Source organism: Myxine glutinosa, chromosome 2 (assembly GCF_964187855.1).
Source record: "Myxine glutinosa chromosome 2, kmMyxGlut1.1, whole genome shotgun sequence".
Lineage (NCBI taxonomy): Eukaryota > Metazoa > Chordata > Myxini > Myxiniformes > Myxinidae > Myxine > Myxine glutinosa.
In genome coordinates this window covers 67,661,597-67,688,649 of record NC_136262.1, presented here as the reverse complement: position 1 = coordinate 67,688,649, position 27,053 = coordinate 67,661,597, and the positions used below count along the sequence as shown (strand labels likewise).

Genomic DNA, 27,053 nt, shown 5'->3' with positions numbered 1-27,053 from the left:
CTCCCTCACTCTCTTCAATCCCACTCCACCCTCCAGGTCTTTAAAACAGCTGTTCACCACCATCTCTTATCCTCCCCCATCCAAAACCTTGATCTTTTCTACCCCCACTAATTTCGGTACCCTTGTGTTTTATACCTCTCCCCCCCCCCCCCCCCTTCCCATGCCTCCTCCCCCCAAGCCCTCTCCCTCCCACACTTCTCCCTGCTCTCAAATGTTGTGGTTGTGTGCTTCCCCTTCTCTCCCCATCTTGTCTTCCGCTCCCTCTTGTTGTATATTTTGTTTGTCTGGTTGATTTGTTTGTGAAATAAATGTTAGCTCTTTCACGAGCCTCGATTCAGTATACAAAAAAAAAAAAAAAAAAAAAAAAAAAAAAAAAAAAAAAAAAAAAAAAAAAAAAAAAAAAAAAAAAAAAAAAAAAAAAAAAAAAAAAAAAAAAAAAAAAAAAAAGGTGTACTTACTTTTTCCACATGCAAAATTTGCATTTATGTTTATTTAAATTATACAATGGACTACAAAATGTAAATGTTTCATGATATCTGTTGTATTATATCACCTTTATCAATCAATATTGTTGAAATGAAGATCAAATAGCTGTATGTTGAAATATGTTGAAAAAGTCAAAACTTTACATGGGTCTTTTACAAAACTTTACAAAACAAAACATACTTACTTTTTCACGTGACTGTAGATAAATGACTGTACCCGAGTTGCCGTTTTGTCATGGTTTAAACCAATCATAATTCAAACAATTATTTTGCACAAATGTATTTGATATCACAAATGATATCACATTTGATATCACAAACGTGATATCACATTTTATAAACAATTGAAGTTGGAAAAATTAAGTTGGGAAAAAAAAATTTCCCCAAAAAAATTCAAAAAATAATAATTAATAATTGGAAATTTTTTGGAAAAAAATACCCTTAGGACATACCGACGGGAGAGATATGTGCACACCAGAAGTTTGGTACGATTTCACAAAAGTTTGAGAAAGTAGTTCAGTGACAACACAGGACAACACAACACAACACAGGACAGGACAGACACTGCACAGATATATGTATATATATATATAGACACTTTTAGTTTGTATTTTGTGGGGATTTGACACTGGCTATGGAAAGGCCACTGTAAAAATACTGCGTTCAACAAATGCCAGTTTTATGAGATTGTGACAATTTTGAGAACACTTACTTAATGAATATGAATTTTCTTTGCTATCGGTTTTTTCATTCACTCTGTAAAGGAGGTCGTATAACGTTGAATGTTGCGTGCAACAATGAAAACGATCAGATGTTATTTATTATAGTTGTAGCTTGTGTCGGCTCACTCGTCATCGATTCACGATTCATGGAGGGAGAACATATCTACATAATACGTATGCAGGTTTATGTAAATCACGTTCATCGAGTAGCTCGACGCCCCTCCCCCAATCCTTGTTTGCTTGTTCATCCAATATAATTTTAGCATATTACGAACCTTTCTTATCTATATCTTTCATCGAATTTCAATACTTAGTTTGGATGAATCGTTTATTATAATTGTCGACAGGAATTAAGCATTACACGTGGTCGCATCATGAAAGTGAAGCGCCGAAAGTTTACGTGGAAGCCGCATTATTTGGAATTCAAAATTCAAAATCTAATACCAGCAAGTCACTCACGTTAACATAAGAGTCCATTTTCGGAAAATAACGAGGTAACACTGCGTCGAGGAACTAATCCGTTACGTCACTTCCGGGTCACCGTGAAAATGTTTCCCCGCATGTTCGCCCAGCGCGATCTCAGGGTGAGTTTGGAGAACCCGCCCGGTTTGCTTCGGAACTTCTAAATCCATTATTTATTTTTATTTTATACGGCCTTTGGTTATCCCGGATTCCGAAAAGTTCGTCATTTGCGCACGGTTTTGGGTACTTACCGATCGATCATCAATATCGTTCATCGATTGATGAACGGGCCGAGCATGAATGAATGAATGATCGTTTTTAAGGCCATTTTTCCCCGCTAGAGCGGGGGTTAGCCTTGCGGGCCCCATGACGATCATGGTTCCCTGTTTGAGGCAATGTTTTTATGGCCGGATGCCCTTCCTGATGCCAACCCTTGGTCACGCTCTTACAATGCGCAGGGATACGGTGTGCCTATCCTAAATCGGGGTACACACCGTGACCATTCGACATTCATCCCAGCCTATCCTAAATCGGGGTACACACCGTGACCATTCGACATTCATCCCAGCCTATCCTAAATCGGGGTACACACCGTGACCATTCGACATTCATCCCAGCCTATCCTGAATCGGGGTACACACCGTGACCATTCATCCCAGCCTATTCTGAATCGGGGTACACACCGTGACCATTCATCCCAGCCTATTCTGAATCGGGGTACACACCGTGACCATTCATCCCAGCCTATTCTGAATCGGGGTACACACCGTGACCATTCATCCCAGCCTATTCTGAATCGGGGTACACACCGTGATCATTCATCCCAGCCTATTCTGAATCGGGGTACACACCGTGATCATTCATCCCAGCCTATTCTGAATCGGGGTACACACCGTGATCATTCATCCCAGCCTATTCGGAATCGGGTACACACCGTGACAATTCATCCCAGCCTATTCTGAATCAGGGTACACACCGTGATCATTCATCCCAGCCTATTCTGAATCGGGGTACACACCGTGATCATTCATCCCAGCCTATTCTGAATCGGGGTACACACCGTGGTCATTCATCCCAGCCTATTCTGAATCGGGGTACACACCGTGATCATTCATCCCAGCCTATTCTGAATCGGGGTACACACCGTGATCATTCATCCCAGCCTATTCTGAATCGTGGTACACACCGTGGTCATTCATCCCAGCCTATTCTGAATCGTGGTACACACCGTGGTCATTCATCCCAGCAAGCTGGTACAGTACTCAAATTTGCCGACCTCGGATGGATGACAGGCTGAGTCAACCCCCCTGGCGTTAATTCAGCGATCGACCGGGATTCGAACCCAGGATCCTAGGATCCCAAGCCGGCACCCTAACCGCTAAGCCAACGCCAGGCTTACGCCAGGAGCATCCACACCAGTATTTGTGCTGTCGCTGAATTTTAAATATCGTCGGCTCATTTTTCACTTCAAAACGGAATTGTTTGAGTTGACCCTTGGTGTCGTCACTTTTACGTGGAAATATAAAATTGGATACGTGGTTATCATGGAAGCATTTCACCGTATATTATCAATGTTCCCTGTGTCCATGCGCTCGACAATTCTGGTTAGATTTTTAATAAAACGAGACCAAAAGTCTAACAGCGGTGTAGCCGGGCTTGTAAAATATTATAAACCACAAACACACAAGCTTAGCTTTTAAACAGTCGTTAATGCTGTTTATAACACTAGGGCATGCCCGTACTATATATATATCTAAAATTATATCCCCCCCCCCCCCCCTCTATTTACATGAAATGGTTTGGTCCATTCGCAAAGCCAAAGCGAACGGCTTGCGAGTACGGTGACAATCCCCCCCCCTCTATTTACATGAAATGGTTTGGTCCAAAGCGAACGGCTTGCGAGTACGGTGACAACCCCCCCCCCCCCCCCCTCTATTTACATGAAATGGTTTGGTCCAAAGCGAACGGCTTGCGGAGTTTGGTAAAGAAATCGCCATAGCGTGCACAAACGCGCAGGAAAGCGAAAGAATCGCAAATTAGTTTTAATTAGTTTTAAAACATAGTTTAACGCCAACATAGCGGCAACATAGTTTGCCAACGTGAAATAAATGAATACGCTCTCAAATGTGCCGTCCGAGGCAGAGTCTGTTCGCCACGTTCGGCACACGTGATAACTCGCTGCTCTCTGATTGGTTGAATCGTTTTTTGGACATAGCTCGGTAACTACTTGTCCGATTAATATGAAACCTTGAAAAGGCACATCCTCGGGTCCCCAGCAATATACCTGGCAAGTTTCAAGTATATCGGACCCGTGGTTGTCGAGAAACAGCGGTCACAGACATACAGACATACAGAGATTACTGGAATTATAGATAGATTAAACAAAGAAATTTGGAGGAATTCCGACATCCGTGAGGTAAGTTTTACTTACAGAACTGAGGGAAGACCTACTGTAATCTATATACCCCACAAGGTTTGGGTTAATAACATGCTATCAAAAAACCAAGGCGAATTCCTTACTTCTGCGGTTGTTGGTGCCGAACACCGCTTTTCATTGATTCATGAACCATAAACCGCTTCCATCCATTAACTTTGTATTCACGACATTGGGATTAAAGTGTTATGGTTATATTTACTATATTATTGTTACTATTACGAAAACGATACGACTGAAACTATACACTACTGTATAAAGAAACCTGGGCTTAATTTGTCTGAAGCGGTCCGAAGGTGAGGCATGAAGCCTAAGGCCTATATGTACTGCATTGGAAGAGCCGTAACGCCGATGCTTTCGATATTTGATGGTCATTTTAACAATCGGTTTGTTTGTGTTTCACACTGAATGAAAAACGTAAAGGTAGAGCATGGCGATTGTGATATATGACAGGTTCGACGATATGTTCAGCCTGAACGAAATTGGAATCAAAATGCCGGAGTGTGGAGAGTCAGCTGCCGTATGCCGTAATCACATCAGACGTAATCACATCATCCTGTCATGTGACCAGATCCTCATCTCTGATTGGTATACGTTTGAGGGGACATACATACAGACGGACAAACACTGTTCTTGACGGCTTTGCCCTATGGGCTATGCCGTAAAAAAAAAAAAAAAAAAAGAAGACGTTTTTACGTCATATAAAGCCAAGATATCACAAAAGTCAAACAAAACAAAACCCCAAAAAACCAAGTCATTCAAAACTAGAATGGCACTCGGTGGAGCGCATACCTCCGCCAGGTTGAGCTGTTCATGTTTTGTATTCCATTGATGGGACACAGTTCAGTGATAATGAGACTGGTATTGCTAGAAAAGAATAACTCAGAACTTTTGTTTTCATGAAATTTCGTTCTAAAATTAGCGTTGTTCGTGTTTTGATATGCCGTAATCCATAAAATGCCCAAATCCATAAAAATGCCGTAATCCACTACAGAATGCTCAGCACGCATGCGTAGAAACCCCTAGCAGTGGAAGTTGTCAGGGCAGCCAAACATATATCACATGCAAGGTAGGTTTGTTTCCTGAAATTCCACACAAAACTTCCAAAAAAAACCCAAAATACTTGGAAACATGCTGGCAAGAAAAGGGTGTGCCTCTGCACAACGGAATAGTTGTTAAACTTTCTGAAGTTGCCCAAAAAATTGATGGCTTGCAGCACTGTACTGCAATGCTCCTGATGCCTTGTGAGTCAGTGCAGAGCCCGAAGGGTCATAGACGGGCGTGTTCTACCCAAACCTTCGACCATCGCTGCTAGTGAGTGGATCTACAATCTTTGTAGGATTATCTCGTGTGAACATGGAGGGCTTGGTGATTTATTTTATGGAGTCTGCAATCAGAAAGCCGATGCTATAATTCCCAACATTTAGGGATACGCCATATTTGGGTTTTTTTTGGGGGGGGGGGTTGTTTTTTTTGTATTCAGAATCGAGGTTCGTGTAAGAGCTAACACATTAAACATGAAAACATGCACAGACACATAAAACACAATGAAGGGAGCTGGGGACAAGAGGGGGAGAGAGAGGGAAGCACACAAGCACAACAGTAGAGAACAGGGACGTTTGTAGATCTGTGGAAGGTAGAGGGCTGGAGGAGGGGGAAGGGGTACATGGTATAAAGCAAATGAACACTACTAGGAATTTCAGGAAAGAAGTTGGAGATTGAAAGTGGTGGATTTGGGGTGTCTTAACGGTGGCAGAAAAGATCATAAGGGATGGTGGTGAGAAAAAAGAGGAATGAAAGAGTGAAGGTGAGCAGAGGGTCTTGATTTTGGCAGTTTCACTAGAAGAGGGTTGCTGGCGGATCTTGTGCATCCTGCAGGAATATTTGGGGGACAGAGCAGGGGCAGCAAGGCCGGAGAGGAGACTGTAGAAGACAGCCCACCAACCTGCCTGCAGTGAGCGAGTGAAAGGCCCTCAGAATCAGCTTCATTGCAGGAGATGTCAATGATTCTGAAAGCTTTGGTTTCTACAGCCTGAAACCAAGCTAGGTGTGAGGCAGGAGCACCAGACCAGAGGGGAGAGCAGTATTCCATTGAGCTGTGGATGAAAGCTTTGTATGTGGTGAGGAGCTCAGGTGTGCCCAGAAAAGACTTCGCATGACTGAGGATGCCCAGTCGGCAACTGGCTTTGGAGGCAAGCTTGGAAATGTGTTTTTTTCCAGGAAAGATCATGGCAGATAGTGAGACCCAAAAGCTTGAGTAACAGAAACTTATTTGAGAGGATTTTTGAGAAGTTGCTTCTTGACACCGATGTGAAGGCCGTATCTGGGTCTTGTTGATGCACAGTGTAAGTTTAAAATGATTATATTTACTATTAGCAAAAGTACCCATCCCCAATGACAGGAAAAGCTAGCCATGGTGGCGACGAGAATAACCATAGATGATGAGTCAGACTGGAGAAATTCAAATTCAATCCAACCTGTAGTACTCAGCTTCACCAAAGCTGGCGCTATTCGAACCAACTGCAACAGCGAGGAAGTATACTCCATGGTCCAAATCCATCCAGAGGTCTTTGGCATGATGTGGATGTGACACACATGTGACACACATGATGTGACACACATGTGACACACAGACAGACATATTGACATTTATAGTTAGAAATTAATGAGGGGTGGGCGTCGGAGCTGTATGGGCTGTGAGGGCCATTATATATATTTTTTTTTTGTGTGTAGGATCTCAACATGTCGCATCCATGGATATTTCTTGTGTTCCTATATTTCCGTCAGTCCGATTTGCATGTAGGGACAGAACAATTATCGTTAACAATTTAGAAAATTCTGCTCTTTCATCTAAATACTGCAAATGATGTTAAAAACACTATTTGAATTAGATTTTGTGCTAGCAATGGCAGGTTAAAAGTGCCCGTCGAGCAGAACCAAGTCAAGGAGGCCTCATTTTCATTCAACAAAATGCCTCGTTTGTATTCATACGTCGTTTCAAAAATCACGTATTAGGAGATACATTTTCATGAATCGATCAATTAAATCAGAACCTTTTTGAGTTTCTCTTATCAATCTCACAGCTATATATTTATTTATTTTTTTTATTTTTTTGTATACAGAATCGAGGCTCGTGAAAGAGCTAACATTTAATATCGAACGAATTACGTTAGTTTAAGTTTTAAGCACTTAAATGAATGAATTTTTAAGCACTTAAATGAAGAGAAGTTTGATTGAAACACTTGAAGCACCTATATATGTTCTGTTCAGACATCATAAAGTTTCCTGTGTTTTCATTGGAAACATATTTATATCAGAACCTTGGAATTGTGTGCTCTAAGGGATTTAAGACAATTTTATAGTGACATCAAAGTATTGTACACGTGTATGTACACTGTACAGTATGTTGTAGAATTTGCGTTGACTGTACAATATGTAGCCTCGTGTTGGCTTAGCGGTTAGGGTGCAGGCTTGGGGTCCAGAGTTTGAATTCTGGTTGATCGCTGAATTAACGCCAGGGGGGTTGACTCAGCCTGTCATCCTTCCGAGGTCGGCAAATTGAGTACCAGCTTGCTGGGATGAATGAACCCGGTGTGTACCCCGATTTAGAATAGGTACACCGTATCCCTGCGCATCATAAGAGGCGACTAAGGGTTTGTGTCAGGAAGAGAATCCGGCCATAAAAAAAAAACATTGCCTCAAACAGGGAACCATGATTGTCATGGGGCCCGCAAGGCTAGCCCCCGCTCTAGTGGGGAAAATGCCGTTAAAACGATCATTCATTCATTTCAGAGATACCCGTTCCCTCCGCAAAGATTGAAAATCCACTCACTGGCAGCGATGGTCGAAGGTTTGGGTAGAACATGCCTTATTTTATATAGTACTAGCTGAATGCACCCAGCGTTGCCCGGGTTCTTTTTGAACGAATTTAATCTTCTGTACATAGGTCTGACGCGGGCCCAGTATGAGTTAGTGCTCAACGATTCCTTGTTCTTTCTTCTGTCGGGCCCCGCGAGAGAGAATTTTGAAAGCATGTGTTGCAATCAGTCAGATATTCCTATTAAGTGCATAAGTTGTACTTCAAGATAATTTTGAAAGAAGAAGAAGATTTATTGTGAAATGAGCCCAGCCCGGCCGAGGCGGCCTCGACCGGCCTCACCACCGAGCCTATAACCTTCCCGGGGCCCGTACTAACATTTTTGGTTTCAGAGGTTTCCTCCTATCTTTCACCGTTCAGGAGATTAGCGCGTGCAGACAAACAAACAAACAAACAAAAACCTTCTTTTATATATGTAGAAGATATAGCATGGCAACTTGTTTTCCCATACTCTCACAAATTGTATTTTAAAGTGGAATTGATGTGGGTCTTTGGCATGTGTAATTGATTTGATTAACTGATTGCCCCTTCTCTTCGACCTACTACCATCATCACAGGCATCGGTGCCACTGTTGGCGAGTCACATGCGTGCAGCCTCAAGTCTGCCCATGAACACGGTGTTGTTGTTTGTCCCGCAGCAGGAGGCCTGGGTGGTGGAGCGCATGGGCCGTTTCCATCGAATCCTTGAACCGGTGAAATACTGCTGAGATCCTGGTGTCCTGTATTTTGCTTTTACGCTAAGCGCATTATTCAGTTGCTTTTGTCCAAGTGATTAAAACGAATCGGCTGTACCTGGATGGGTTTGAGGGTAGAGGAGTAGCAGCTGAAACCCAAATCCTATCCAGGTTCCTCCTGATGACTCCATCTTTACTCTTTGCTTATTCAGATTCCTTCCGATGACTCCCATGTAGTATCAGTAATCTTGATGTACTGTTGTAGGAATGACTTATAGGGGCTAGCTTTGCACAGTATAGGTCAGTTATCTCCCATATTGCATGTATTAGGATAAGTGTGAGGTAATTTAATTGTGATATGAGATGTGCATTATTTTATTTATCAAAAGATGTCATACTAATCCCCAATGTTTGTGTCTAAAAGGGCCATCCATGGAAACCCCTTTTTAATGTTCTTATCTTTGGAATCTCTTTTATGTGCTTCAAAACATTCTGACATACCATTAGGCGTAAGTTTGGGTGGGAAACTCCAACCGAAACCGAGAAGGAGATCTGAGTGACAGTTCAGGGAGGAGTGTCCCACCCATAAACTGGGCCCCGTGGGGAGGGGCTAAGTGTGTTACCAAAGTGGGTGGGGGGGGGGGGGACTGTAAAGACTGGTGTAAGCAGTGAGGGGTGGGTGACAGCAGATGCCCGGGAACTTTGCTGGGGAACCACATGCGAGTTGCCGCAGAGTTTCCCCCTCTACTGGCCCCTTTTGCTGCTGTGTTCTCCGCCACGCCCCACACAGCAAACCACACCCACTACCCTCTTTGTGCCAGGAAAGGGTAGCTGCGCAAATTGATCCTTTGCCTGCTCATGTCTCCACCAAGGGGTCAAGCTGTGTCCTGCCAGGCACAGTCAAGATATTTAAATCTTGTCTGTCTCTCTCTTGTCTATCTCCTGTGGTATGAAAGAGGCCTTAAGACTTGATAATTAAGGCTTCCGTTTGTTTGTGTGATTCATTGGCACGTATACGTAAGTATTAAAGGGTGATTATTTGTTGATGATTGATTCCTTCTTGTATTCCTGTCCCGTAACCTTTGATTGAGCTTTAAAACCACTTGGTCTCCGAGTGAATTCTCGTGGTTCTGATTGTGATTGCAATTATTGTGCAAGTCGATTAAAGGACAAATTAGATCTGGGTCATACGCGTTACAACACTCTGCCCGGTCGTTATTCGAGATCAGGTGCATGGCGCCGATAAGCACGGTACATTTACTGGCACAGTGGACCCATTCAGCATGATATTGTGGGGGACAGAAGGTGACTCATCCCGGGACGACCGAATCAGTCGGCTGCCGTGACCGCTTTGATGTGGTTTGCTGGGATTCAAGCTGGGCAACCGGACTGAGGGTTGTTCTTTAGCCTGCATAAAATTGTTGACATCAAGTGAACTTTGTCCAAATTGCATAGCATCTTACAAATCAAGGATTTTCTCTAAACTCTTGAAATGTATATTTTTTGCATCACTATTTCACAGGGTTTGAACATCCTTATTCCTGTGGTTGATCGAATCAAATATGTTCAGAGTCTAAAGGAAATAGTCATCGATATCCCAGAACAGACTGCAATCAGTTTGGGTGAGTTTGCTAATATTATGTATGTGATGCAATCCTTGATTATGTGCAACTACGAGAAACTCGATGAGAATGAAATGTGGTGAATTGTACCCATCCTTTACTCAAGTGAAAAAGTGATAAACTTTACTCAAATGTATACATAAATATAATTATTGTCACAACAACTGCATAACAATGAGACTTAGGGCTGAATTTACAAAAGGTGCTTGGTGAGAATCTTTCTAACACACACCTAACCCTTAAACAATGACAAAAACATATTTATACACGAACAGCTAATCACCCGTCTAGATAGCAATTTATGAAGGGAGATAAACAGGCGATTAGTTGTGTGTGCTTAAACTGCCGATTAGTTGTGTGTTCTTAAACAGCCTATTAGTTGTGTGTGCCAAAACAACCGATTAGTTGTGCGCACCTAAACAGCTGATTAGTTGTGCGCACCCGAACAGCTGATTAGTTTTGCGCACCCAAACAGCCGATTAGTTTTGCGCACCCAAAGAGCTGATTAGTTGTGCGCACCCAAACAGCTGATTAGTTTTGCGCACCCAAACAGCTGATTAGTTTTGCGCACCCAAATAGCTGATTAGTTGTGTGCACCCAAACAGCTGATTAGTTTTGTGCACCCAATCAGCTGATTAGTTGTGCGCACCCAAACAGCTGATTAGTTTTGCGCACCCAAACAGCTGATTAGTTTTGCGCACCCAAACAGCCGATTAGTTTTGCGCACCCAAAGAGCTGATTAGTTGTGCGCACCCAAACAGCTGATTAGTTTTGCGCACCCAAACAGCTGATTAGTTTTGCGCACCCAAAGAGCTGATTAGTTGTGCGCACCCAAACAGCTGATTAGTTTTGCGCACGCAAACAGCTGATTAGTTTTGCGCACCCAAAGAGCCGATTAGTTGTGTGCACCCAAACAGCTGATTAGTTTTGCGCACCCAAACAGCCGATTAGTTTTGCGCACCCAAAGAGCCAATTAGTTGTGCGCACCCAAACAGCTGATTAGTTTTGTGCGCCTAAGTTATGATTCAATGCCCTTTAAACATTTATTTTGTTCAGCGCACCATTTAAGAGGTTACATAACCAATCTATACTATAAAAGGAGTCATGAGTGTGTGCATGTGTCCGTCCGTGCATGTGAGTTCCAGGCCCTCTATATCTTTAGACCGCTTAACACCCTGAATACCCCTTAATACACGAAGACCATTTCGAGCCTTAAGACCCTTATGGCCCCCAATACCCTTTAAGGCCCCAAATCCCTTAAGACCCTCAAGAGTCCAAAATCCTTCAGACATTTTATAACCCGAAGACCCCTGAAGACCGCTGCAATCCTTGTAGACCCTTTATAACCCTAAGACACTCTCGACCCTTTATAACCCTAATATTCTTTAAGACCCCTAAAACGCTTCAGGACCCGAAGACCTATTCATGTACTCTAGGCCCCATTAGAACCCTTAGACCTCCTAAGACCTTTTGTCTGATGGCCTTCTGCAGTAACACTTGAGGGTCACCAGCCATAATCAAAAGGCCCCCTATTTGGTAAACCGCCTCAGTACCAAACGAAGACGGAGCAAAACGTAATTAAATAATTAGTTTTCTCTCTTTTTCCATATTCTGCTCATCTTGGTTGGTACCATAGTGAAAAGTCCCACGTGGCAAAGAGAAAAGTAAAGATATCAGTTTGAAATTTACACAGATTATTTGCATGCGTAGTATATGTGTATAAATTTTTGTCAAAATTAGCCAAAAGTCAAGGTCAATGTCATCCAAAACATGTAAACACCTCCTCGTCCAAAATTAGAAAATGTATCTACCAAATGTGTTATGCACAATATTCAATCATGTAAAACGCTTGATAGGTCAAATTTTCAAAATTACCAAATTGCTGTTTCCACAACATTTTAAATCACTAACGATAGTTCTTCTTCTGAGCGGACCACCATTGTCTATAAGGTAAACATCTACGACGAGTCACTGTCCATATCTTCACTTCATGTTGAATTCTCATTTCTACCAATACACATTCCAAAAAATTACTCATTTGATGTGAGCTATCGACAAACCAGTCAGGAGATTGGTACCTTGCTGGTTCACCTAAATGACTCTGCATTGGCCTTGTGTTCGTCAATTTTTAGTTCTTCTGTTCCAACGACCACATGTCAGGAAAGAAAAGAAGGGACAATTTATAATGCAAGCAGCGAATGGGTTTAATCGAAGTAATCAAGGTTCACGAAGGAACAATCCAACATAGGAAAAGTGACACCGGCACAAATGAGAAAAAATAGCTCTCATGGAAAGATATTTCAAAAAGGATGGCGGCCCATTTCCTAGAGCGCCCAAAATCATATGACAGGGACCTCTGAGAACTTTGGAGCAGGATGAAGACGAAGACAAAGGTACAAAGTCGGCAAACCTCCCTATAGAGGGGTTTCATTACCCATGATGCACCCAGTGCTCGGGCACCATATTGGTTAGCAAGGTAAACAAGACCAAATAATTAGGCTAACTTTCAATTGCAGTAAGTCAGAATAACGAGATACACGTGCTAGATTGTAGAGCTACTGATGCTATCGTTGCCAGGGAAGTGAATACAACCAACATGGCGGCACACACATCATTATGGGATATCTCTGAAATTCCTCTATTACTATCCGCTTCTGCCTCCTCGTGAGCTGATTCAAGCATTATTAACGCATCCATATTCACGGTCACATGTAAACTACCTATTATAAGCCATGCAATGATTTCTTCAAGGCCTTAAACATACTTTGAAAGAATCCCTAACAAAAAAAAAAACAAAAAAAAAAAACACCTTTAGAGGCCATTTTTCAGAGGTCATGACAGACGTATAAAAATTTTTGTTATTTCAATGCTTATGATTAAGTTTAGATCCGCCTCTTCATCGATTGGCGATGAACTTTGATTGGGTGATCATCGCGGCGCGTCTATAAACGCCTTTTGTAAATTCGGCCCCGTAACTTTTGTTTGAAAACCAATGTTGTTAATGCTTGAGAATGATGTCCAACGTCTGTCTCATGGTATGCTTTTCTTTACCCAGACAATGTCACTTTGTCTATTGACGGTGTTCTTTACCTTCGTATTCTGGACCCATACAATGTAAGTCATCCCAGATGGCCAAGTGGTACAACATCATCACCATAAGACATTTTTATGCCTCCGTCGACGAAGTCACCAGAGGCATTGTGTTTTCGGATTGTCCGTCCGGCTGTCTGTCCATCCGTTCGTCTGTGCTTGTTTTTCGTTACTGCGATAACTTGAGAACGGCTGAAGGAATCCAAGTCAAACTTGGTGCAGGTATGTATAACGATGCAAAGATTTGATTTTGCGGTCAAAGGTCAGAGGTCATGTTGGGTAAAAATCCTGTTAGCGCAATAATGTATCAACCAGTAATAGGGTTTTCACCAAAGTTGGTAAAAGTATGTATTATGATGCAAGGATGACCTGATTTGATTTTGGGATCAAAAGGTCAAAGGTCAGAGTCTGTAATAGGTTTATATCCTGAAAACAGCTGAAGGGATCTAAGTCAAACTTGGTGCAGGTATGTATAATGATGAAAATATAAATGGATTACATTATGGGGTCAAGAGGTCAGAGGTCCCATTAGATAAAAATTTTGTTACTGTGCCAATTTGTCAACCAGTGATGGGATATTGACCAAATTTGGTACAAATATGTATAATGATGTAATAATATGGGCGGAGGCATATCGGTCGACGTTGCTACGTCGAAGAGTGCTGTTCTAGTTTGAAATTGAGTTGTATCTCCATAATTTAGCTGTAGAGGAACTTAAACTGAACGGTTGCACTGTGAACATCTTTAGCCGTTTCCGAATATGCTACAGTACGTTTGGCATTTCCTGTTGTGTTTGTAGATCTGCTGGTAAGACGCATTGTTGTGAAGCAAGTCATAACTTCTTTATTCCTGTAAGAATGTAAGGGGTTATACATATTTTAAGGCTTGTGAAAGAGCGTGAAAAACAAAGGATGCAAGGCTCACATCGAGATATAAAGTTGTAGGGTAATAAAAAAAACCCTGAGTTAGAGATATAATCTTTTTCTTCTTTTTCCTTAACGGCAACAATATTCCCACGTTCTTGTGTTTTTTGACCCAAGTCTTTCACAAACCAGCTGGCCAGGCCTGACACTCGACTAAGTAGTTAAGGCAGGAATTTGTAATTTGTTCATGATGCCGGTGATAACTCACCTACTCTTCGCGTACAACACTGTGGCATCTTTAATGTCCACCAACTAATGCCTGCAGATGGGACGCCAGTTTCACATCCGTCTGAGGGTCGGCACACACATTGATGAATCACCCTGCCTGTGAAACACCAGGATGACAGTTTATAGCTGAGTCAGGATTCAAACCCAGGTTAGACAACTTAGAGGTGTGTGTCCCTCGAGTCCATCTTTCCAAACCTGAGATAGAGATATAATGATTGATAGAATAAAAAAAACAAATCACAAATGTACCTTGAAGTTGAGGCTTGTTGCAATAAGGCAAATGTGGTCTTTGCTATAGTCTTATCAACTTAATGTTATGTATAGCTAACTATTCATTGCCCTATTTGTTGTACTTGCAGCAGCATTACTACATTTATCTCTCAAAAATGGCATACCATCTTGTGATGGTGGCATGCCCTTTCTTATTATAGGAATAAATGGGGCTGATGGGATGGTTTAGAGGTAACGTACTCACCTGTGAAGTGTCAAATCTGAGTTAAACTCCCGACCCTGACTATAAACTATCCCCTTGGAGCTTTGAAGGAAGAGCGTTGCATCATTGAGTATATTGTCTGTCCGGTGGGCTTTTAGCTGTGGCCATGTCTACTACCTTTTTCTGGTGGATGTTGAAGATCTGACTATTTTGGCATTCGAGTATGCTGTTTTGTGCCCGCACTTTGGCCAAATTCCTGCCCCAACCTATGGCGGGCACTGTAACAGACATAGCCCCAGAAATTTATACAACCAGCTACGAGGGGTTGCATTTTATTGAATAGGAAGAAACTTTATCCAAGACAAGAATCTGCAATCGTTTATATATTTGACCCTGTGTGCCCCTCTGACTGGCATTTTATAAGTATTGTCTGCTATTGCGGTTCAGTCGATCTTGCTACTGCGAGTGTGGTTGAACATGACATTCATGGCAAATGTTTCCCAAAGCTGCACACCACCATAGAGTTTGTTTTGTTTCCTCAGAGTTAGGAACCCATGCGGCAGCCCTCCTTTTGAACTCTCCTTTGGTGTGGATGTTGTACTGTACATTGGCTAAATGATTTTAGATCGATTTTCAAACGTCCTGAAATGCTTGTTTTATTTTTCACTCATAAGGCCAGCTATGGCGTGGAGGATCCAGAGTATGCGGTCACTCAGCTTGCACAAACCACAATGCGCTCGGAGCTGGGAAAGATTACACTTGACTCGGTGTTCAAGGTGCTGTTTGGTGTCGTGGACTTTGTTTGCTCTCTGATAGCCACAAGGTTTTGTTCCTTTTATAATAGCACTCACTCCTTGTGTCGCTCCAATCATGTGACTTTTCTGCTGAATTGGAAAGGTAACATATTATAAATGGTATATAGTGTTTTCCTTTTCTTTTCTTTTTTCACTTACTTCCCCCCTTTCACTTACACATCAATCCAGTCTTTAATTAACGGATTTATCCCTCCCATAATTATTATTGATTGTTTCAGATCCTTGTTCATTATATGTGAAAATTAACAGTGGCAAACCAAGGAAAACATGTTGTAAATTACTGTGCGATGACCTCTACACAATGTGATTTTGGTTAAGGAAAAACCAAATTGGGTATCATGGAAAATTTGAAGTCAGTGTTTTTGTAGAATGAGTTATTTTTCCTTTTTTAACATATGCTTCCACTTTTGCAGGAGCGAGAATCGTTGAATGCAAACATCGTTAAGGCAATAAATGAGGCATCTGACATGTGGGGCATAAAGTGCCTTCGTTATGAAATAAAAGACATCCAGCTCCCTGAACGTGTTCGCGACGCCATGCAGATGCAGGTAAGGACGCTCGGTGACGGTTTGGGTAACCAAATCGAGTATTGGGGATTGGCTAATTTGATCTTGTAGAATGTGGATGACTTGCATCTTGTCTCATTGTTGTCGTCATTGTCATCATCATCACTGTCAGAACAGTAAACCCTTCAATGTCACGGAGGGGGGGGGGGGGGGGTCTTCGTCTTCGTCTTCCAGAATAATCCCGTCTTGTCAGTGTTAAAGTCCTGCTCTGGCATAAATTCCTTCTCCTCGATTGGTAGTTTATTGAGCTGCAGCAGGTAGTTCTCCACAGAAATATGATCTGCCAATGCTGCTTCACTGCCTAACTTGACGTTATGGTGACCGAACCTTCTTCCCAGATGCCGCATGGAAAATGTCCATGAATGTGCAATGCTTTGCCCCATATCATCTGTCCCATATCACCTGTCCATTCAAAAGGCTCTTTTCTCTGTGTTTGGTCCTCAATCCAAATATTAAGGCTTTTTCCATCCTTTCAATATTAGAATCATGGGACTGGAATGACACTAACACTTTGGGGAGCACTTTAACCACCTGTGTAAACGCAAACAATGACTCGCAACTCGGTTCAAAAACCGCGAATGGTTGAAATTATGCCCCGTGATAAGTAGGTATACCGAGAAGTTGCCTGCGATTGGTTGAAATTGTGAAAGCGGAATGCGTGATATTTAAAGGTTTACTGTATAGTAAAAAGGGAATCTCTGATGACATAAGCCAAGACAACCACATCTCACTCTCTTAGGTAGAGGCTGAGCGGCGCAAACGTGCGGTGGTTTTGGAGTCTGAAGGTGTACGGGAATCTGAGGTCAACAAAGCAGAGGGCATGAAACGTTCACAGATCTTGTTATCTGAGGGCGAGCGTACCAAACAGATCAACTTTGCAGATGGTAAGATTTCTTTCTTTGCCATCTTTCCATAACTCAATCCACCCTGTGTGTAAATGTGGTTTCTCAACATGGGTGATTTTTATTTATTTATTTTGTATTTCTCCTGTCACCTTCAAATCATTTTTCTCATGTGTAGTCTTATTCCGTTGCAAATGGCCGAAGAAGCAACGTAGCTGGCTCAAGAGAGTGATTGTGTGTTCCTGTTGCTAAAAGTCCTTGGGGACATCTCTTTTAGGAAAAAAATAATCAGGACTTTGCATGAATATTCTCGTCGCACTACGTGACCTAACAGAATACATTTTATTTACCAACATAAAAGTGATAATGAATCTACCGTTTGAGGAGGTGCCGATGTAGGCAGTTTGATGTGATTGCCAAATATTGCATCACAACCTGCAGGGCACGTGACGCAACAGAATCTTTAATAAACGTATGGCAGATAAGGCATGATTTGTATTTCTTCAAGAAACCGTTGTAATATCTTGCCTATCTTACCTACAGGCCTGCCATGCAGCACCGCAAGTACTAAATTTCACACGTTGCCATGCATGAATAATATATTTTAGTGGGGTCCTAACATGAAATACAAATATTTTTTGGAGTTACCTGAAATCTACTACAACTACTACCTACTACCACCACCCAAATCTATCCTACCTTGAGGGGTCATCCATGGGGAACAGTTCTGGCCCAAGTCTTTCTGGATCAAGCTGGCCAGGCTTGACTTTAACCGGTAGGAACTTGGAATTTAGTCAGCGTGCTGGAGATAACTCGCCTACCCTTCGTGAAAGACATTGTGGGATGTTTAACGTCTACCAACTGACCCAGTGCTGGCAGATGGGTCCATGAGGAGGATTTTTATGATAGGTGCAAATCTAAGAATTCAGATTCAAGTTCCTGAGATGCTCTGTATATTATATTTTATCTGTGCATGTCATGCCAATGATGTTTTGAGGGACTTCCCTGTTTTATTTTAATGACGTCACAAAACCCAAGATTCTTTGATCGATCAATATCCAACCATCAGTCAGGCTTAGTCCAATCTTGGAAGTGATGAAAAGATGAGAAAAGAAAAGATGAGACGGAAGTGATGCACAAAAGCATCAACACAGCAATGTACAAAGCAAAGCAAATGGTGGCTGTGTCCTCTCTTTTGGAGGGCAAATGGAGTGAGTTTGTGTATGAAATTTCGTTCGTTATTGGTGAAATGTTTTTGCATGTTTCTAAATAACTTTGTAATGTTTTATTCTTCTCCTTCTTCTTCTTATTCTTCTTCTTCTTTATTTTAGTTGTTGTTGTCGTAGTAGTAATCAGACTCAACTATAAGCTGTCTAGCCTGGGTTCAAATCTATAAACTGTCATCCCGGTGTTTCACAGACAGGATGATTCATCAATGTGTGTGCCGTCCCTCGAATAGGCATTAATCTGGGTGTCCTGTCTGCCTGCATTTGTTGGTGAACATTAAAGATCCCATGATGTTCTTATTTTTATATACAGAGTCAAGGCTCATGAAAGAGCTAGAACACGGAATGGATCAGGATGCAACATAACAAAAGTCGAAAAGTGAGGGGACACCAACAGCAGGGTTTAAGGACAAAATAGAGGGAGACTTGGACAAGTAAGATGTGTGGGGAAAGATGAGGGGTAGGGGAGGATGTAGTGGGTGTATAAGATTGATACAGAAGCAAACTCTGGGAATAAAAACTGGAAATCTGGAAAGAGTTGGGCTTGGTGGTAGAGGGGGAGGGGTAGAAAAAGTCATGGTTTTGGATGGGGTATGATCTGAGATGGTGTTGAAGAGCTGTCTTCTAGACTTAGAAGGAAGAATTGGATCGAAGAGAATGTGGAAGTTGGCTCTACAGATGGTAAAAAGAGGAACAAATGAGTGAAGGAGAGCATTGATTTAAATTTTGGGAGTTTCACCAGAAGGGGGTTGATGGTGGGTGGTGTGTGGTATGCAGATACCTGGGAGGGGGCAATACATTGAAAGAGTTTTGCTAGTGCTGTTCTAAATTATAGGATTATAAGAAAGTGCTGTTAGAAATTATAGGATTATAATAATCTTCCTCCCCTAAATTATTTCAAATCCCTTCCAGGGAAGCCAATGGGCTGAAACGCTTTACAAGCTCAGCAAAATGCAGGGCAAGACAGATATGTAGTAAGGAAATGAAGGATTTTTTACAACACAACCCGTGCGTGGTGCATGGATAATCCCAGCACAAAACAACCCACAAAAATGAATTAATAATTACACTGAAGAATATGACCCCGCTAATGCGTCTTTGCCACAATAATTGTGCACTCCGAACCGCGTGGGTTTTCAAGGATACAAGTTTGATGCAGGATTATACAGGCAGGGTTTACACAGTCCTCGAAACTCCTTGAAATTCATGGAAAAATGAAAAAGCATTTTCCAGTACTGGAAAGTCCTAAAAAAAAAAAAACTTGTCCAAGTCCTTGAAACTCCTGGAAAATCGAGAAAATTGCACAAATAGGTGACTGGGGGATAGAGGTTGAGACATGGTAAATGCAAAAGAGAATCCACCAAACCTGCCTGTGATGGGTGAGAAGCAGACCTTGGGACTCGGCCTTCTGCCAAAATGTGACATCAATGCAGAGAGCCTTGGACTCTTATTGCCTCCAGAGCAATCTCCTGCTTTCTTTCCTAGGCTAGTTGATGCTTTATTCCCAGCTTTTCTTTCAAGACAATATTTATGTCTTCTCTCCAGGTGAGGCAATGGCTATTACAAAGAAAGCAATTGCAAAGTCCGAAGCCATCAACAGGATAGCTGAAGCGCTTCTACATCAGGTAATTACTCCAGCCTCTGTTGCTACATCACTGCTTTTATGCACTCACCATTTCATTTTGTTGGCCTCAATTAATCTTTTTCTGCTGCCACCACATATCAAGCACCAGAGATCCCTTTTATCAGGATACATTTATGGCAGCATTCATAAATGCGATCTTTGCAGAACGGTTACTCAGCAGCAACACTCAGTATTGCAGAGCAGTATGTAAACGCATTTGCAAAACTGGCAAAGGAGACAAACACTTTGCTGCTTCCAACCAATGCAGGGGATGTCCAAAGTATGGTGACACAGGTAAGATTCGTTCTTTTTTGTTCATGTCCTTTATTTTGTGTCTTCATATACTTTGCTCTAAAGTACCTCGTCTCTTGAACTGAAGCTAGTTTTTATTGGTATGAATGAATACATTTGAGTTGTCTAACTCAAATAAAAGTCATTTAGTGTTATTGAGATTCTGTTTCCAGAGGTTTATCGTAGTCAGGTGTTGCACCAAAACTCTGTGTCCTGAATATAATTTCTCTCTCGGATCTCACCATGCCCAGGCTCTCGCCATCTACAAACAGCTGGACGAAAAGCATGTATTTGCGAAACGGAACCCTCCACTGGAAGAAAGTAAATGTACGGATGAAAGCTCGTAGTCATGACTACCAGCTCGGCCCTCTCCCCTTTCCTCCTTCCTCCTGGGGTGTACAAAAGGATCTGCCCTGAGCAGCCTTGGCCCTTTGTGCCTGGGTCCCTAACCTTGGATGCTCGCTGGGAGCCAACTTTTAAGACAGTGAGAGGAATGTTGTTAATTGTTGGGGTTTTGAATGATTAATTAAGCCATTAAAATATATTCCTAAACACAGTCTCAATGTTTTGGTCTTCCCTTGTACACTGATGAATACTTAGATGCCGATTATGCATCGTGGCTCTGATAAGCAAGATGTGGCTTCAAGTGAAGTTGAGTATAAACTTCTCCCAAAGTTGGCATTTTCAAAGTGAGGACAAAATTCACCGATTGATTATAACACATTTGAGAGCCGAAACATCATATTTTACTCCCTTTTTCTGTTAACGTTCACCAGTTTTTCATATCAGGCTTTGTTGAATCTGCAATGGTGAAAATCTGCTTGAATTAGCATGTTTGGGCACAATGTTGAATGGAACCAAAATGCGAATCACTGCAAGTTGTCTCACATTCAAACCTTTTGCAGGGAATCAAACCCAATAAATTGTTTTCTCTACCATTTCATTTTTCCACCTGTGTACATGACTGTCAGTATTTTATCGGCTTTATTTGCAACTATTGAAAATGATCCATCACTTGAGTGGCTACAAGCAACAACAACAGGCATTTTAAGGACATTTTCCCTGCAAGAGTGGGGGTTAGCCTTGCGGTCCCCATGACAATCTTCTCCATTTTGCCCTATTTTCTGCATCTCCCCTTGTTAACCCCCTTGCCCGCATTTCTTCTTCGACCATCTTTAGCCAAGTCTTTCTCGGTCTTCCCCTTCCTCTACTTCCTTCTACATTCATTTCCATCACTCTTCTCAACCAGTCACTTTCATCCTTCCTCAACACATGACCAAACCATCTCAAACTGTTTCTCTTCACAGCATCCATCCCAGGCTCTATTCCCATCATCTTTCGCAATTCATCATTTGTCTTCCTCTCTCTCAATGATACTCCACACATCCACCGAAGCATTAGCATTTCCACCCTTTGCTGCCTTCATTGCTGCTCTACGTTCATTACCCATGTCTCGCTCCCATAAATCATAACACTTCTCACACATGCAGCACACACCTTTTCCTTCAGCTTCAACGACACTCCCCTCCTCGTCAGCACGCCACTCAGTTCCCGAAACTTCTTCCATGCACATCTCACTCTTGCAACCGTTGCCGAGTCTGATCCACCTTCTCCATTCAGCATGTCTCCTAGGTAACAAAATGTTTTCACACCTTCCAGCTTCACGCCATCTCCAAGATCCAACTCAACATTTCCTCCATCTGCAGCTCCCTCTGTGCACACCTTACACTTGAATGTACCTGCCACACTGGTTAATGACCCTCTCAAACCACTACATTTTTGATGAACCCAATCAGTGCACATTGCACATTGAATGGAATTCACTCCGACGCCCTTCCTGCACACAGCACACGGCCACTTCCCAGTTCTTTCCACCTCACCACATGCTTTACCACTTGCCATCACCTTTGTTTTTCCGGTATTCACCTTCAGACCTTTTGTCTCTGTACATTCCTTCCACTCGTTCATCTTCTCCTTCAGTCCATCCATACTTTCTCCAATCAACACCAGATCATCTGCATACAACAACTCCCACGGAAAACCCTCCTTTACGTTCCGAGCCAGCACCTCCATCACAGCCACAAATAGTAGTGGGCTTAGTACCGACCCCTGATGCACTCCCACGTTCACCTCAAACTCACCACTGTTCCCGTCCTTCGTCCTTACAGCTGTGCGCGCTCTTTTGTACATTGCCATCACTACTCTGATCAACCATTCCTCCACTCCTAACTTCCTCAATGCCCATGTCACTACTTCACGTGGAACCCTATCGAATGCTTTCTCCAGATCAACAAACCCAAGAAACAACTTCTTCCTCTTCTCCATGTACTTCTCCTGCAACTGCCTCACAATAAAAAGCATGTCTGTCGTTCCTCTTCCTGGCATAAATCCAAACTGCTTTCGTCAATCTTCACTTTCTTCCTTATCCTCCTCTCCAACACCCTTTCCAATACCTTCATTCCATGCTCCAATAACTTTATCGCTCGATTCGAGCCACAGTCCAGAGGGTCACCTTTCCCCTTGTATAGAGGGACGAGGGTACTCAGTTCCCAATCCACTGAAATGCGGCCTTCTTTCACCACCAGATTGCAGATCTCTGTCATTCTCTTCACACCCCAATTTCCCGCTGCCTTCAACATATCTCCCACAACTCCCGTCGACCCTCCCGCTTTTCTACTCTTCATTGCTTTTATCACTTCCTCAACTTCCTTCTCGGTTATCTTCTCTGCCGGTCCTAAAACTAGGTTACTCTCTATGTTGCCATCCCATTCATTCTCTGCATTCAACAGTATTTCCAGATATATCTCTTCCATCTTCCTTTAGTTCCATCTGGGTCCACAACGATTTGTCCCACTTCATCCTTCAAGCAACTCACCCCCATCACATCACACCTCTCTTTCGCTATCTGCTTTGCAATCCTGAATACCGCTCTCTGACCCTCTTCCGAATCCAAGCGTTCTCCGAACATTTTCCTACATGCCTCCTGCGCCTTTGCTACCTCTTTCTTTGCAGCCTTCCTGGCTGCCTTATAACTTTCATGCTCTGCCTTTTTTGCCCCCGTACCCTTCGCCTTCTGCCACTCATTGAACTTCTTCCTCTTCTCGTCAATCTTCTTTCCAACTTCATCATCCCACCACCATGTTTCCGAGTGCCTCGGTGCTCCTTTTGTCCATCCACATACCTCACCAACGGCTCCCAACAGACTATCTTTCATTGACATCCAACCACTTTCAAGTTCAACCACATCATCCTCTACCCTACTCAGCCTCTCTTTTAATTCCTCCCTCACTGTCACCTCTTTCAACCTCCACACCTTCATTCTCGGTTGGTACTTCACCCACCGAGCTCTCCTCGCACCTTTCACCCTTATGTCACAGACAACCAAGTGGTGCTGTGAAAGAGCCTCTTCCGCCGGGAGCACCTTTGTGTCCCGTAGGTGCGCCCTATCTCGCCTACGCACCAGCAGGTAGTCAACGGTTGTCGTCGACTCCATGTCATCCACCTGTGTGGATGAATTGTGAATTCAAATATTTTGTTGCACCCCAAAGGCATCATTATTTTACCCCAAACATGTATAGAATTTACTCCTAAAACAATATCCTGCTTGTTGGGGAAAAAAGAGAGGTGCCAGGTTTTGATTAAACAGGAACTAAAATGTGATTAATTTCTTTTGGTGCAAGCTCAAAAGCAACGAGAATGGCACTCGGAAGAGCACCTACCTCTGCCAGGCTAAATAGTTTACGTTGAGTAATCCACTGATAGGTGGATCTGCATCTGTACCTTAACCGAAATCGAATAGGCTTGTTTTTGTCCCCTACATGTCCACCAAGTTTTGTCAAAATCCGTTCCCAACTTTTTTGAGATATCGTGCTGTGTATAGTTTTGTTTTTTTTTTGTGCCATCTCCCAATGGTGAAGAATCACTTAAAAATTCTCGCATCTGGATGCAGATCTTCACCAAAATCTAATAAATTCGTCCTGACACACACCCAACCTGTCCATCAAGTTTCGTCCCAGTTCATCCATAACTTTTTGAGATATCCTGCTCACAGTCAAACAAACAGGGCTGAAAACATAGTGCCTTCAGAAAGTATTCACACACCTTGACTTTTTCACATTTTGTTGTATTACAGCCTGAAGTTAAATGGATTCAATTGAGATTTTTTTGTTTTGTCATGATCTACACATAATACCCCATAATGTCAAAGAAATTTCTTTCTTATAATTTTTTATATAATAATTAAAAATGAAAAGCTGAAATATCTCCAGTCAATAAGTATTCAACACCTTTGCTATGACCCTCTAAATTGACTTCAGGTGCATCCAATTTACTTTGATCATCCTTGAGATGTCTCTACTACATCTTGTCTACAATATAAGGTTGCACGGTTGACAATGCATGTCAGAGCACACACTCTACCATGAAGTCCAAGGAACTGTCCATAGAACTCAGAGATATAATTGTAAGGTTTATATCTGGGGAAGAATACAAAAAAAATTCTAGATTTTTGAAAGTTCCCAAGAGCACAGTGAACTGCAGTAAACTAGGAAATGGAAACAATAAGGAACTATCCAGACTCTTTCTAGAGTTGGCCGTCCGACCAAACTGAGCAACCGGGCAAGAAAGACCTTGGTCAGTGAGGTGACCAAGAACCAAATGACCAACCTGAGATGGGAGAACCTGCCGGAATGCAGCAGTCTTTGTAGCACTCCACAAATCCAGGCTTTATGGGAGAGTGGCCAGATGTAAGCCACTCCTGAGAAAAAGGCACATGATAGGACACCTAGAGTTTGCAAAAAGGCAGGTGAAAGACTATGAGTGCATGAGACAAAATATTATGTGGTCTGATGAGACGAAAATTGAACTCTGGCCTGAATTCAAAGCACTACATCTGGCGGAAACCGATCACAGCTCACACCCATCTAACTACATCCCTACCATGAAGCATGGTGTTGGCAGCCTCGTGCTATGGGGATGCTTTTCAGCGGCAGGGACTGGGAGACTTGTAAGGCCAGAGCAAACAATACACAACAACAACAACATGCATTTTAAGGCCATTTTCCCTGCTAGAGTGGGGGTTAGCCTTGGGGGCCCCATGACGAGCTTCTCCATTTTGCCCTATTTTCTGCATCTCCCCTTGTTAACCCCCTTGCCCGCATTTCTTCTTCCACCACCTTTAGCCAAGTCTTTCTCGGTCTTCCCCGTCCTCTACTTCCTTCTATATTAATTTCCATCATTCTTCTCAACCAGTCACTTTCATCCTTCCTCAACACGTGACCAAACCATCTCAATCGCTTTCTCTTCAGAGCATCCATTACAGGCTCTATTCCCATCATCTTTCGCAATTCATCATTTGTCTTCCACTCTCTCTCAACGATACTCCACACATCCACCGAACCATTCGCATTTCCACCCTTTCCAGCCTTCGTTGCTGCTGTACGTTCATTACCCGTGTCTCGCTCCCATAAATCTTCACACTTTTCACACATGCAGCATACACCTTTCCCTTCAGCTTCAACGACACTCCCCTCCCCGCCAGAATGCCACCCAGATCCCAAAACTCCCTCCACGCACGTCCCACTCCAGCAACCGCTGCCGAGTCCGATCCACCCCCTCCACCCAGCATGTCTCCTAGGCAGCAAAATGTTTTCACAACCTCCAGCCTCATGCCGTCTCCAAGATCCAACCCAACACCTCCTCCATCTGCAGCCCCCTCCGTGCACACCTTACATTTGAATGTAGCTGCCACACTGGTTAATGACCCTCTCAGACCACTACATTTTTGATGAACCCACTCAGCGCACATTGTACATTTAATGGAGTTCACTCTGACACCCTTCCTGCACACGGCCACCCCCCAGCTCCCTCCACCCCACCACACACTCCACCACTCGCCATCACCCTCACCCCTCCAACATTTACCTCCAGGCCCCTGTCTCCACACACTCCCCCCACCTGTTCATCCCCTCCCTCAGTCCATCCATACCCTCTGCAATCAACACCAGATCATCTGCACACAACAACTCCCAATTGCAAACCCTCCTCTACACCCCGAGCCAGCACCTCCATCACAGCCACAAACAGCAGCGGACCCAGCACCGACCCCTGATGCACCTCCACCCACACCCCAAACCCACCACTGCTCCCGTCCCCCGCTCCCACAGCCGTGCGCGCTCTCGCACACCACCACCACTCTGACCAACCACTCCTCCACTCCCAACCCCCTCAATGCTCACGTCACTACCCCACATGGAACCCCATCAAATGCCCTCTCCAGACCAACAAACCCAAGAAACAACCTCTCCCCCCCCCCCCCCCCCCCCATCCATGCACCTCCCCTGCAACCGCCTCACAACAAAAATTGCGTCTGTCGCATGAGACCATCGCGTCGTCAAACGTCGCCTCCAGAGCAAACAATGCATGGAGCCAAATACAGACAAATCCTTGAGGAGAACCTGCTTCAGAGTGCAAATGACCTTAGACTGTGGTGAAGATTTACGTTCCAACAGGACAATGACCCCAAGCATACAGCCAAAGCAACACTGGAATAGTTTCGGAGCAAGAACATGAAAGTCCTTGAGTGGCCCAGCCAAAGCCCAGGCTTGAATCCCATTGAGAACCTGTGGAAAGACTTGAAGATTGCTGTTCACAGACGCTTCCCATCCAACTTGACAGAGCTTGAGCAAATCTGCAAGGAAGAATGGGAGAAACTCCCCAAATCCAGATGTGCAAAGCTGAT

At 43.2% G+C, this 27,053-nt stretch overlaps 1 protein-coding gene across 1 annotated transcript; it reads left to right on the top strand.

Moving 5' to 3' along the window:
• Positions 1–1,707: 1,707 nt before the first annotated feature.
• On the top strand, positions 1,708–21,252 carry STOML2 (stomatin like 2). Its single transcript, XM_068108030.2, has 10 exons — positions 1,708–1,791; positions 8,538–8,672; positions 10,177–10,276; positions 13,332–13,390; positions 15,625–15,726; positions 16,179–16,313; positions 17,071–17,215; positions 19,945–20,024; positions 20,189–20,317; positions 20,566–21,252. The coding sequence occupies exons 1-10, from the start codon at positions 1,756–1,758 to the stop codon at positions 20,659–20,661; spliced, it is 1,017 nt and encodes a 338-aa protein (XP_067964131.1). The 5' UTR covers positions 1,708–1,755; the 3' UTR covers positions 20,662–21,252.
• Positions 21,253–27,053: the final 5,801 nt, after the last annotated feature.